This window comes from Dermacentor albipictus, chromosome 6, assembly GCF_038994185.2.
Source record: "Dermacentor albipictus isolate Rhodes 1998 colony chromosome 6, USDA_Dalb.pri_finalv2, whole genome shotgun sequence".
Taxonomy (NCBI): Eukaryota; Metazoa; Arthropoda; class Arachnida; order Ixodida; family Ixodidae; genus Dermacentor; species Dermacentor albipictus.
In genome coordinates this window covers 41,367,809-41,382,754 of record NC_091826.1, presented here as the reverse complement: position 1 = coordinate 41,382,754, position 14,946 = coordinate 41,367,809, and the positions used below count along the sequence as shown (strand labels likewise).

The 14,946-nt window shown below is 46.5% G+C and overlaps 1 protein-coding gene across 1 annotated transcript in view; it reads left to right on the top strand.

Moving 5' to 3' along the window:
* Positions 1-14,946, top strand: part of LOC135920964 (uncharacterized) — a 39,039-nt gene that overhangs the window by 9,197 nt on the left and 14,896 nt on the right. The window contains exons 3-4 of the mRNA XM_070540396.1: positions 1,659-1,954; positions 6,796-7,090. Of these exons, the coding sequence (XP_070396497.1) occupies positions 7,071-7,090 (20 nt within the window). The 5' untranslated portion in view covers positions 1,659-1,954; positions 6,796-7,070. The remainder of the gene's footprint in view (positions 1-1,658; positions 1,955-6,795; positions 7,091-14,946) is intronic.

The following is a 14,946-nucleotide window of genomic DNA, read 5'->3' as shown; positions in this document are numbered from 1 at the left end:
TTTGTTCCGTCCCTCTTTCTGCGGTTGTTAACTTGTTCTCGAGCTTTTTGTCAATCTGCAAGTATGTGCCCGACATGGTAGTAGCGCTGGAATGCACTGATTCCCTGCTATGATCCTGTTATGGCAGGACTCGGTCGCGCGGTGTCGGCAATCTGATGACACGGCGCCGCATAAACGAGCCACCGCAATTTATTCTGACCAGCCAGCTATGGTGTATGTGGTTCCCGGCAGAAATATTTGGACACGCCTACTTAATCCGGGAACGCCCCTGTAATTTTTTCCCAGTCCCATACTCCCATGCCGCTTTTCTTTAGCAACGGACTCCTGCCTCTGATGGTCGAACCCTAGCACATGTGACCTTAAGCTTCGGAAAATATGCAAACACAGGATAAAAAGCAACAGCAGTACAGTAATTTCAAAAGTATAATAATTACTTGATAAATATTGCCGAAATGGTAGCGAAATAACTAGACGCACGTTATAAAGCCGGCGTGGAAGCAAGGAGCTTTTAGATGACGTGCGACTACAGGTAAGACAAACGCGGCTAAAGAATTGAAGTGCACAGGGTAAACCACTTATGTGATGGAGCACGGTAATAAAATGAAATATAGAAAAGCGTAATTAGGTGTTCAAGAAGTAGTAATCCACCGAAAAGGTAGGATCAAGGGCAAAGCGACCTCGACCATTAGGAGCGCAACATCACGTAGAGATAGACGCTGTTTAAATCGAAGGGCACTGCATGGCGGCCAAGATGGATACTGTGCGGCAGACAGAATTCCTTTATGTAGCAAGCTATCACTTGGCGCCAGTATCTTGAATAGTAAGAAAAATGAGACAAAAGAAGAGCAAAGAATGCATTCGGGGTTGTATCGCTCCGGTTGAAAGCACACTTTATTTACAAGTATGCTTAGTATATTCTATATTTCTACTAAGGCCTCGCATCATTTTTTTCAGTGAGCCATATATGGAACACGATGGCTACAAGACTGGCACATGACACAAGCGTTTGAAAAAAGTGATTATGGAAAGCGCGAACTTTCTTTAAGTTTCTGAACTTTCAGAACTACAGGTTTTCTTGCTATCAAGAGACTGACGTAAGTGATTAAAACGTTCCTAATGGCTAAGTGCGTGAGCGCCACTGGATACGCTGCAGAACGAATCCGAGTTCTAAAGTGAGGTATGCGTGCTCATTTTTCGCTCTGAAATCTTGTTCGTATGCAAGTCTTCCTGTGTGATATATACAAGTTGTCTGGAGCCTAGGCTTACATTAGGGATAAATGGCCAACAAGACGACAGCGAAATAGCGCGAACGCCGGCGAACGTGGACGAACAGCTACATAGTTTATTCCAAACTACACATCAGTGCTTGTTATTCCTCATGGCACTTCGGCATGAAAAAAAGGGTGTTTCTCAATTTTTCGCTGATCTGTTTTAGCTAGAGTGCAATAAACTACAAAAATGTCCGGCCCACTTTTCTCCATGCCTGGCACTTTCTCATGCAATGAGCTTCTGCCTAGAAAGCGTGCACTGTCTTCTGACGGGTTTTATTTGAAAAAGTGCCTCAGGCTGACACCGCGTAGACAATACCCCTCTTAAACACTATTTCTGAAGTTGAGGCTATAATTAATAAATTGTGCTTCTTGTGGATCTCTCTGCAGGTGGTCCCCTTGCCTTGCCTTAGGCACCTGGGACCCGCGTGACTATGTTGTTCATGCCACTCAATAACCCGGCCGGGAGTTTTACTGGTTGGCCGTTCAGCAGCGCGTTATCTCCATGGACGAGCGGGCTTCGAGGAGATGCGCGCACGCTGATGCATTGGGCTGTTTCATTCAGCTTCCCAGGAGAAGATGACTCACTCGTTTGTGAAGCAACCCGGGATAGCGTCACCGGCGAGCTAACAGCCCACTCGGGATGGCGGACAAGCGCTGCAATTCAGGCGATAGCAGCTACGCAGGTGAGAAATCCAGACTTTGTAGGCGACACACATTTAGATCCATCCCACCCTACGGAGCACTACTCAAAACTTTCCGAGCTTAAGCATAAAACTTATTCTCGTCAAATCAAATGCATGAACAAACAGGTCGCAGTTCAGCTTTAGATTTTGCTTCGAGTTAGCAGCCGAGAATGAGGCAACTCACGTGTAGTCGGCCCGAAAGAAACGGAGTAGACAGCGTAAGATAACAAGGCATTCATACTTCCATAAAGCGCAGATACCTGCATTGTGTGATTTGAGCAACGTGTATCCATTTGTACAGTCAGGGGCACTTTCATTCCAATATGCAACACCTAGGGCGCACCAATAAAATGTACATACAAACTGCGTAAAAGCATATCGGAAACGTACATCTGTCCACAATTGTGGAGCACATACTGCATTGGGACTCCATTAGTTAGTGTATATTCACCGCCATTTTCTTGCGCAACGTTTCACGATATGTGAGACAAGCTCCCCAAAACATTTCTACAATGGTACACGTGATGAGTGAGTTAGCGCAAGGGCCACCCACCATCACGACATCACGATGTGCTCAAAATTGCAACTTGTTCTTCGTTGAATCAATAGTTGGCGGACTTGGCCCATCGCTGGCTCTTATATTTTCTATAGATGATTAGCATCTCATTTTGCGAAGTATTTTCTTAAGCCGATTTTCCTATGTCCATTCACTTGTTACGTCGCCATTATGTTGTCAAGTCGATTACATAGGTTTTAAATTACCCGCAGCTTTATATCCCAGGAAGAGAAATCTTCCCTATGTTCAGATAATTGTAACAGTGCAAGAAGTGTCGTACGAATCCTGCATTAGGACGAGAAGTTCGCTCTTTGATCCTTTCCTGCGCTCGTTCACTCTGTTACGAGGGAGGCCAAGGCTCAACGCAGGAAGGCGCGCCTAAGAGCTTCGGTCTATGAGAGCCTGCAGTGAAAGTACAAAATTCGATGCTAGCTTGCTACCACTTGTGACATCCCACCAGCAGCAAGTGACAGGTGCAAAACAATCGCATCTTTTTGTAATTCAGAAATTTCGTCAGAAACGCCCCTACAGTTGTCGTAGTATGTGCACACATTGTTCAATTTTCTCATCGGTGCGCTGTCCGTTTTCATTATCAGTCTTATCAAACTGGTTGAGGCCAGTATAAAGTCAGTACAAATACCAGAATTATGGGCAGCTATCAATCTTATCAAACAGAATGCGACCCCTATCAATCCTTATCGAATGTTACCTTTATCGGACTTATAGTCAATTGTTCGACGGAAACTCGTCTGGCGAGGAAACATAATGGTGCCAATAAATGTTCCAGTGCCACCTACAGTTCAACACGCGCTGCAAGACGCATGGACTCATTCCGTGGTTCCTGCGGCTCCCGGTCCTTGTGAAGACTGCCATGGGGAAGCGAACTATTGCCAAAGCCGAGTTACACCTTCTGCAGACCCGAATCCTCGAAACAAAGGCAACAATCAAACGCCTGGAGAATGACATCTTCACCCAACGTTGGCTCGAAAACCAGCTGCCCGTGGAGTTTCGCGATGTTCTACTTCACGCCAACAGCACTGCTGCTGCCACACGGGAAAAAATGTCAGCGTGCCAAGATTCGAAGTTCTCCCTTCTTTTTCGAAGAAATGCCGATAGTTCGGGCACACTAGGTGTTCGAAACTTATCTTTTTACAGGCTCCACCCGGTAGAGCATGCTCTGCTCAGCCGCGGCCTTAAGTACAACATCGGCACACGACCAATTGTCGGCCAGCTGTCTTGCGCCGTGGAACAGGCGGTACGACTTGTTGAGCCCAGTCTACGGGACGAAGCTTGGTCGCGTGCTGTTTGGGTCGTCTCGAAGGTTGCAAGGACAAATCCTATGACCCTGCCGGCAGCAGAAACAAGCGAGTTGAAACGGTTACAAGAAAACGAGAACATAGTCATCCTCCCTGCGGACATGGGAAATGCCACTGTGGTTTTGGACCTTGTGGACTACATCAACAGGATAAATGGGCTGCTCAAGGACACGTTGACCTATGCCAAACTGGCTAAGGATCCAACGAAGCAGGTGGAATCGGAGCTCCAGAAGCTGCTTACTGAAGTTTTCAAGTTTGCCCCCCCCCCCCCCCCCCCCCCCGCCAAAGAAAGAATCTCTACTACAGGTTGCTCTGCCACAATGGATCGGCTCCCGCGCTCTACGGACTGTCGAAAATTCACAAGCCGGACGTCCCGGTACGACCGATTGTGGACTACACACGCTCCCCGCTGTATGAACTGTCCGGCTACCTGCACCGTATTCTTCGGCCGCTTGCAGGACTCACGCCCTCATTCGTCAAAGACTGCGCTCACTTTATTGAGCTAACAAGAAGCACTTGCATTGACGATGACGAAGTCATGATCTCCTTTGACGTAAAGTCAATGTTTACATGTGTGCCTATTGAGTACGCGGTCGAGCGCTGCAGAAAACTTCTCGAGGCTGACTCTTCTTTGCCTGAACGCACGCCATTCGAATCTCACGACATTTGCCGCCTTCTAAAATTTTGCCTTGAGAATACGTACTTCGTCTTTAACAAGCAGTATTACAAGCAAGTATTCGGCACAGCAATGGGGGCTCTGTTTCCGTCGTTTGCGCGAACATTGCTCTAGAGGATCTGGAAATTGCCGCCTTATCTTCATTCGGAACGCGGCCAAAGCTATTTCTAAGATACCTGGACGACTGCTTCTGCATTATCCCTCGCCGGCACGCAGCACATTTCCTCGAGCACCTAAATTCCTTTAAGCCGAGTATACAGTTCACGGCTGAGGAGGAAAACAATGGGCGAATTCCCTTCCTGGATGTCCTCGTAGAGAGGACTTCAAGCGGCTTGAGGACTAGTGTCTACAGAAAGCCAACGCACACCGGAAAGTACCTGAGCTTCGACGCGGCGCACCCGATGGGGCAAAAACGATCCGTGGCAGCAGCACTCTTCTACCGGGCCTTCCGCGTCTGCTCTAGCTCCACGAAACGTCGGCAAGAGCTACAGGTTGTAAAAAGGGACCTGTTGAGCAATGGCTACCCTCGACAACTGCTCAGAACGCAGGAGCGTAAAGAAGCGAAGCCCCGCCATGAAACGGCGAAAGAAACAGTGAAGCGCGCGGCAGTACCCTACACAGTGGGAACAAGCGAAGCCATGGCACGAATTTTTACGGGCTACGGTGTTCAGATCGCTCACGTGCCTTGCCGAAAACTTGGTCAACAGCTGGTACGCGCAAAAGACCCTTTGCAACACGCGGACTACCCGGGAGTGGCATACAAAATACCCAGCAAGGAGTGTGACGTGTCGTATATCGGTGAGAGCGGAAATATTAAACGGCGCTTGAGACAACACATGAATGACGTCGCCAAGGGCCACACAGCCGTGAACGCCCTGGCGGAGCATCACGAACTAACCGGACACATCACTGACTTGGACTCGGCAGCCAACATCGCAAAAGAAAAACACATATCGGCCCGTTTGCTTTTAGAATCATTTCACATCCAATCAACTCGACACACGATAAACAGGACGCGGGGTAATCTTCCCGAGATTTACAAATGAACACTGCGCCACCTAACCCATAAATAGCCGCGCGCCCATACTTACATCTTCATTGTGATCAAGGGACCCGTACGGGGCCCGAAATGTCGGTTCTTTCTTTTTATTTTTAATTCATTCTTGGCGAGTGCACGTTTTTTGACACCTTTATCGGACTCGATCCAAACTTTAGTAACCATTATCGGTCGTTACCAACTTCACCATTTGATTCCTATCAAGCGTGATATGTCCTTTTAGCCCTTATCGAACACCCCCCGACCCTGAACAACTATTATTTGTCCTTACCAGTCATATCAAACTTGATCCGATGAGTATCAAACCTGATCGGTTCAATCAAAATCGCACCGAACATTAGAAACCTTGATCGCTTATTTGCACCTGATCCATCCGCGTCGATCAAATACAGACCATGATGAGACCCCCCATAGCATCTTATCAATCTTTTTCATCCATATAAAGTGAATAACTGCTTATCTCTCTCTGTCCCTCCACGCGATGTGCATGAACTCTCAGAGATTCGCATCATTTTTTTTTTCAGTGAGCCATATTCGGAACACGAAGGCTACAAGACTGGGACATGATAAAAGCACTTGCAGACAAAAGATCGATTAGGGAAAGCGGAAACTTTCTTTAAGTCTCTGAACTTGCAGAACTACAGGTTTTCTTGCTATCAAGAGACTGATGTAAGTGATTAAAAGGTTCCTAACGGCTAAATGAGTGAGCGCCACTGGATACACTGGAGAATGAATCCGAGTTCTAAAGTGAGGTATGCGGGCTCATTTTTCGCTCTAAAATCTTGTTCATATGCAAGTCTTCCTGTGTGATATATACAAGTTGTCTGAAGCCTAGGCTTACATTAGGAATGAATGCCCAACAAGACGACAGCGAAATAGCGCGAACGCCGCCGAACGTGGACGAACACCTACATATTTTATTCCAAACTTCACAGCAGTGCCTGCCATTCCTCATGGCACTTCGGCATGAAAAAAAAAGGAGTGTTTCTAAATTTTTCGCTGATCTGTTTTATTGCCAGTGCAATAAACTACAAAAATGTTCGGCTAACTTGTCTCCATGCCTGGCACTTTCTGATGCAATGAGCTTCTGCCCAGAAAGCGTGCACTGTCTTCTAACGGGTTTTATTTGAAAAAGTGTCTCAGGCTGACACCGCGTAGACAATACCCCTCTTAAACACTATTTCTGAAGTTGAGGCTATAATTAATAACTTGTGCTTCTTGTGGATCTCTCTCCAGGTGATCCCATTGCCTCGCCTTATGAACCTGGGACCCGCGTGACTATGCTGTTCATGCCACTCAATAACCCGGCCGGAAGTTTTACTGGTTGGCCGTTCAGCAGCGCGTTATCTCCATGGACGAGCGGGCTTCGAGGAGATGCGCGCACGCTGATGCATTGGGGTGCTTCATTCAGTTTCCCAGGAGAAGAAGACTCACTCATTTGTGAAGCAGCCGCGATAGCGTCACCGGCGAGCTTGTAGCCCACGAGGGATGGCGGACCAGCGCTGCAATTCATGCAAGAGCAGCGACGCAGGTGAGAAATGCAGACGTTGTAGGCGACACACATTTAGATCCATCCCACCCTACGGAGCACTACTCAAAACTTTCCGAGCTTAAGCATAAAACTTATTCTCGTCAAATGAAACGCATGAACAAACAGGTCGCAGTTCAGCTTTAGCTTTTGCTTCGAATTAGCAGCCGAGAATCGGGCAACTCAAGTGTAGTCGGTCCGAAAGAAAGGGGGTAGACAGCGTGAGATAACAAAGCATTCATACTTCCATAAAGTGCAGATTCCTGCATTCTGTGATTTGAGCAGCGTGTATCCATTTGTACAGTCAGGGGCACTTTCATTCCAATATGCAACACCTAGGGCGCACCAATAAAATGCACATACAAACTGCGTAAAAGCATATCGGAAACGTACATCTGGCCACAATTGTGGAGCACATACTGCATTGGGACTCCATTAGTTGGTGTATATTCACCGCCATTTTCTTGCGCAACGTTTCACGATATGTGAGGCAACCTCCCCAAAACAATTCTAGAATGGTACACGCAATGAGTGAGTTAGCGCAAGGGCCACCCACCATCACGACATCACGAGGTACTCAAAATTGCAACTTGTTATTCGTTGAATCAATAGTTGGCGGACTTGGCCCATCGCTGGCTCTTATATTTTCTATAGATATTAGCATCTCACTTTGCAAGTTATAATTCTTAAGCCGATTTTCCTATGTACATTCAATTGTTACGTCGCCATTATGTTGTCAAGTAGATTACATAGCTTTCAACTTACCCGTAGCTTCATATCCCAGGAAGAGAAATCATCCCAATATTCAGATAATCGTAACAGTGCAAGAAGTGTCCTACCAATCCTGTATTAGGACGAGAAGTTCGCTCTTTGATCCTTTGCTGCGCTCGTTCACTCTGTTACGAGGGATGCCATGGCTCAACGCTGGAAGGCGTGCCTAAGAGCTGCGGTCTATGAGAGCCTGCAGTGAAAGTACAGAATTCGATGCTAGCTTGCTACCACTTGTGACATCCCACCACCAGCAAGTGACAGGTACGAAAGAATCGCATTTTTTCGTAATTCGGAAATTTCGTCAGAAGCGCCCCTACAGTTGTTGTAGTATGTGCACAAATTGTTCAATTTTCTCATCTGCGCGTGGCCCGTTTTCATTATCAATCTTATCAAACTGGTTGAGGCCAGTATAAAGTCAGTATAATTACCAGCATTATCGGCAGTTATCATTCTTATCAGACAGGATGCGACCCCTATCAATCCGTATCGATTGTTACCTTTATCGGACTCGATCCAAACTTTAGGAACCATTACCAGTCGTTACCAACTTCACCATTTGACTCCTATCAAGGGTTGTATGTCCTTCTAGCCCTTATTGAACACCCCCCGACCCTGAACAACTATTATTTGTCCTTACTAATCATATCAAACTTGATCCGATGAGTATAAAACCTGTTCGGTTCAATCTGAATGGCCCCGACCATTAGAAACCTTGATCGCTTATTTGCGCCTGATCCATCCACGTCGATCTAATACAGACCATGATGAGACCCCCCATAACACCTTATCACTCTTTATCATCCATATAAAGTCAATGACTGCTCATCTGTCTGTGTCCCTCCACGCGATGTGCATGAACTCTCAGAGATTGATGACAATTTTATCAGGGAAGGTGCATGCCAACGGAAAGCGCATTTCCTGAGCGTCGAAACGCATCGTGCATGTGGCGTGCTTCGCGAATAACTTTCGCATAAGATTTTTGTGCCTGCAATGCCTTGCTACATGACGTGCTGTATATGCGGAGTTTATTACCACAACGTTCTATCAATATAATCGCTCATGCCTCGTTCTTTTTTCGACAAATTATTCCTAAGGCATTTGAGACTGACAACCCACCAAGAAATTTCATGGAACAAAGCATCGGCAGCGCATGCCGTTTATATTAAATCTTCTCAGACCTAAATAAGAAAAGTGCCAAAGAACAACAATAGCAGTTTTAGAGGCGAGGATGTGGAACCTTTACGGCAACGGCCGATGACAATCGCCGAGCCGAGCGGGAGACGCTGCTCGGTTCCTTAAATCACGAACAGATGGCACTCGACTCCCCGCATCACACAGGCTAGCACTGCAGGCAATGAAATTAAAGCTTCAAGCATGGGAAGCTAATAATGGCATTTTGCAAGAACTTCGGAGTGGCTTCAGAAAAGGTAGGCGTTTAGATGATAACTTATTTTTGCTTACTCAGTGCATTGAAATATCAAAAGCAGAAATAAGACAATCGTATGTGGCCTTTTTAGACACAACAGGAGCCTACCACAACGCAGACCGCCACATTTTGTGGGATATTCTGCAATGGAATGGCTTCGGTGACGATTGTCTACAGCTTTTGAGATAGATTTACCTAGAAAAAACTGCTTGCGTTGAATGTGAAGGGATGAAGAGCGAGGAGAAAGTTCATATCAATGAGGGATTGGAGCAGGGTTGCCCTTTAATCCCGCTGCTGTTTATGATGTACATAAATAGGATGGAGGGGGCGCTAAAAGGAAGTAATATCGGGTTTAATCTCTCAAACAAACATGCGGGTACGGTAGTAGAGCAGCAGTTCATTGGTTTATTTTATACGGATGGCATTGTGTTACTAGCTGACAAGCAAAGTGATTTGCAACGTCTGGTTAATATCTGTGGACGGGAAGGCAATAATTTAGGTTTGAAATTTAGTCTTATAAAAGTAGGTGTTATGGTATTTAATCAGAACAGTGAACAGACAGACTATGAATTCCAAAAAATAACCTGACAGTCTCCAAGCGACGACAAACATTGCGTTGGAGCGGTCAAGCTATCTGGCATCTGCAGATCTTAAAGCTTGGCTCAGGTTCCGTGAAGCACTATGTACGCGGCTTTCACATAGAAAGATGCATTTCAGTCAGTAAAGACTGCAGCAGTCATGGAAGTGTTGCGAAATTAAGGGTACAGGAGGCATACTTGGAAATTATCTACAAAAATTCGACCGCCAGCTTAGTTCACCATAAGAAAAGTGAAAAATTACCTATCATAAAAGGGGTCAGGCACGTGTACACAATGTCTACAATGCTATTGGCTCCATGCTTAGAAGAATTGTCCCAACTGCTAGACTAAGAAGGATTTTAGTGAGGTTCAACGGGGTGTACCTCAAAAACATTCGCTTTGCAGATGACATTGTTTAGTTCAGCACTAGTGGGTATGAACTGCAACAAATGGTTGAGCACGTTAAACAAGAACTGTAAGAGTGGTCTTGAAGATTAACATGCAGAAGACAGGAGTCCGAAAAGGGAACAAGAATTAATGATCGCCAGTCAGTCTCTGGAGACTGTGCAGGAGTATGTATCTAAGGTATTTGATCTCAGAGACCCCGATCCTGAGAAGGAAGTTTGCAAACAAATAAAAATGACTTGAAGACATTAGTAATAAATTAATTTAGAAATTTAGTATTGGCTTGCAGCCATTACTAAATCCCGACTGGGAGCTTACCACTGTCATTGCAATGTATAATGTGAAATCATTGGATTCTCCCGCTGCTTATTGATTGGGCAGAATTATAGAGGTTAACAAAAGAGATTCAGAACAAGCTATACAGCGCGCATAGTGATTGGAACCAAGAAATTTTAGCCACAACATTATTACACAAGAAGAAGTGATGGGGATCGGACAGCAAATGGGAACAGCGGATACTTCAGTTGACATTAGGGGAAAAAATACAGCTGGGTAGACAGCGTAATGGATAGCACAAGTAGCCGGTGGACCATATAACCTGCTGCTAATGATGATGACGATGAGGACTTTAGCCTCCTACGAGTCCTATTAAAGTTTTATCGTTATGGTCCGCTCCTGCTCTCCGACGGCCCGTAGTTATTATGTTTATCTTCGCTAGTACAACTGCGACGGGTAACTATGGCGACACAAGCCTTTCTCATTTTCGAAAATAACCTGGTGGTACCTTTGCCTGTTTCAACAGCAGTCCGAAACATGCGGCAGTGATATTCCGTCGCAAGCAATTACAACAGCAGAAGCACGCCATTATACGACTTCATTCGTTGAGAGTTGAAAGACTTCTGGACGCGCTCATTTCTAAGTTGACTGCCGCGTGGCGCACACATTTGAGACAGACAGGGGCCAAGTGCGCGTGCTAGTAGACTGTGGATGTTTACAAGAGTAAGAAGAAAGCAATTAGGGAAAATCTGGACGATAATACAAAAGACACTTCCCTCCTATTTGGTGCTCTACCTGGTTGCCTTAGGGCAAAAACTTACCGGAGCGAATCTTCGCACCCAGATGAAGCCTGTGTCCACTACAGCAAAATTCAGGAGGACTCTCAGCACATACGAAAGCAATGCAAACGTATTCACCAAGTGTGACTCGTCAGTAACGTACACCTTCCGAAATTTCTTCGATTTAAAGTGAAAGGAGGCATTATGGGACAATTAGTAAAATAAAGCAAGATGTTAGATGGTAAAGCAAAAGTTCACGGGTGAAAACAAATTCACGCAGAAACTGCTCCTGTTGCTGTCTAAGTATGCGTAGGCATTGTGCCACTTGCTCATGTGCACGCATCCCGGTGTCATCAATGTTGTGAAATTTTATCTGACCAGTATCAACGCTAATAAACCCCCATCGGTCGTTATCAACCTTATCTAAAACGAAGCTTATCATGTTAGATAGTGGACATCGTCAGGCAGGTTTAATTAGGATTGAAGTGACCGAACTGTATCCTAACTCGAATCAACGATCATTGGTCATTGTCGTGTCCACGACGTTTGGTGTTAAGGTGAAGGAAATTAGGCACAGTTATTGAGGACAGTCCTAAATCATCCGAATACTCGACCTTTGATGCGAGTCGAAACCGCCATTCTTGGTTTTAATTAAAGTGAAATAAGGTTAATCTAGAGAAGATGTTGCAAAACCACACCTACATTTGTTGAAGGGAGGAGGGAATGCTTTATGTGTGATTATGATTCGGATGCTCAATTCCAGCTTGTTCTTTATTGAAACGTACGCTCTCCTTTGCGTTGTATTGATGATTTCTCCGAATGGTATCCACTGTTCGCTTCAGTATGTTGTGTTATTGTAGCCTCTGACTTACGTGCGGATGAGCCATTACTTTCGGTGCTATTCATTGTCTTACATGACGGACAGAAACATGTCTTGTTGGGTAGGCAAAGCAATTTTTACGTATTCAAAAGCCGGCGAGAGATTGATATTACCGGATCAGTTAAAAGGCACAGGTATACAGCGGTACAGTGTAGATAAAGTTGTGAGTAAGAGAAAAAAAAAGAACAAGGGCGCGTAAACAAAAATACTCGAGAGGAAAGGATGTATAGCATGCCTGAAAATGTTTGGCAGCATGTCAGCCTCTTGCAACACGCGAAGACAAAAGCATGTTGAACACTTGACGATGCATTCAGTTAAACGATCGCAGGGCTCATACTTCCTGCAGTGTATAAAGAGTGGCAAAGTGAAATACACGTGCGCCGAGCCGTTGCTTGCGTGCTTCGGTCTCCTCTGTGCGTTGCCGTCTCGCATCCTTGCGTTGCTGTTTTCGCAGTTTGGATTCTTCGGCTCGTTTTCGACACTTAGCTACGGCTTCGCACTCTTGCATAGCGGGTGTAACGACGTTTCTCATCAACATTAGGTTGCAACCTCTCCGCAGGGGAAAGCAATACATATGGGCGAATGCTTTGCTACCACCACTTCACAGGTCGTACACTCAGTTCTCGCTTCGCGAGCATCCCCGACAATAGCATGTTTCCAAGAAGGGGTATGCAATGCTTTATTGATGATTCGGATGCTTCTACTGAGCTCGTTCTTTGTTGAAACGTAAGCTGTTCTGTGTGTTGTAAGGGTGACTTCAATTAAAGGAAGTATGAGTCATCGCTGACGGGGGTATATGCCATTGCTGATATTTTCTTTTATCACTCCACCAAAAGCCGCAATTTTCAGGTATGAGCCATTGCAACGAGCCACGTCAACCTTCCGCCTTAGTGACTCAGACAATGTGACTGCTTGTCTGCGCCCCGTTTCAAAAAGGATGCCAATACACCATCGTCGTCAACAGCCAGAGAAGAACCCAAGAGAGGAAGTGGCTTTGAATGCCGCGGAGAAGAGAGCAGGTGATCGGAAGCAGAGAGCACGGTCTAGTACTGGGTGCCTTTAATCAATGACGATTTCACCTCGCGAAACGCATTGCAGAATAAAAGAGCCGGCTTTCCTGTCCCAGCAATGGAAACAAGCAAATACCATACTGATACAGAAACCCGGCAAGAAATTACAGCTGAAAAACCAGGGCCCCATCCCCTTCACGTCCTGCGTGGGCAAGTTGATGGAGCCCCCCACCGGTTCTCAATAGACTCACAGATTACCTCGAGGACAACGAATTATTTCCACACACCATGATTGGGTTCAGAAGACATCTCGCCATGCAAGACGCCCTTCTGCAACTAAAACATCAAATCATAGACAATCCGGGGTGCTTGAGGAGAGCCATCCTCTGGCTTGACTTGAAGAGGGCCTTCGGTAACGTTTTCGACGATGCCATGTTGTGACAAATAGACAAGGTGAATCTCGGACTGTGAACGTACAACTACGTCCGAGACTTCCTCACGTGAAGAAGCGCTCACACGCGACTGGGACATCTAGAGTCAGATCAAATCAACACCACGAGCTCGGGCACACCGCAGGGCTCGGTGATCTCGCCGATGCTCTTCAACCTCATCCTGCTGGGGTTACCCGACCAATTGCTTCACATCGAAGGACTGCATCACACGCTATACGAGGACGATATCATGATTTGGACGACAACTGTCAGCGGCGGAGCGATCGAGCAACGTCTATAACAGGCCATACAATGCGTGAAAAACTACCTCGTGGGCACGGGACTTGCCTGCTCTGCCGAAAAATCTGAACTGCTGCCATATAGGGCGGTCAGAAAGGGGCGCCCTTCTGAAGGCTACCCCCCCCCCCCCCGGAAAAGGAAGAGATCAAATTAACAGCATCAAACGGCCATCCCATCCCGATTCTAGACGAGATCCGGGTACTAGGAATTATGATGAAACATCAGGGCGGCAATGGCGAAGCACTTAGTAAGAGAACGGCAAAGGCCTCCAGCACGATGCAGCTCTATTCGACGCAACACCAACAAACATGCGGGCATGCGAGAAGGCCGCGTCATATGACTCATGCAAGCCTTCGTCATTTCCCAAGTAAAGTACACGGACGCGTTTCACAACTGGACGGCTGCGGAAAGAAACAAGCTCAACGCTCTCATGCGCAAGGCGTACAAATGTGCGTTGGGACTTGCGCCAGGAGTTAGCAGCACCAAGCTCCTAGAACTAGGCTTAAACAATGCGCTCGAAGAACTCGTGGAGGCAAATCAAATGTCCCAACACGAGCTCCTATCCAAGACCCGCCCGGGCAGACACGTGCTTGGAAAGCTCGGCCTTACATACCACTCGCAGCGCGGCATCAAAGTAGAAATTCCAAAAACTATACGCGAGCAACTATACGCAACCCCATTGCCTCGCAACATGCACCCCCCACACCACACGGGGAGGCGTAAAGCCAGGGCACAACACATGAACAAAATTTATTCCAACGACAAGGAGGCGGTTTTCACAGACGCAGCCCGTTATCGAGACAGGAAGAGTTTCGTGGCGGCTGTTACTAGCCACCGAGGCAACCACCTCACGAGCGTCACCTTGAACATGGCACATGCCGAAGCGGCAGAGGAAGCGGCCATAGCAGTGGCCCTCACACAAACGAAAGCTACATACGTGATCCGCGATTTGCAAACGGCAATTCGCAATTTTGCAAATGAGCGCATCTCGCAAGAGGCGTAT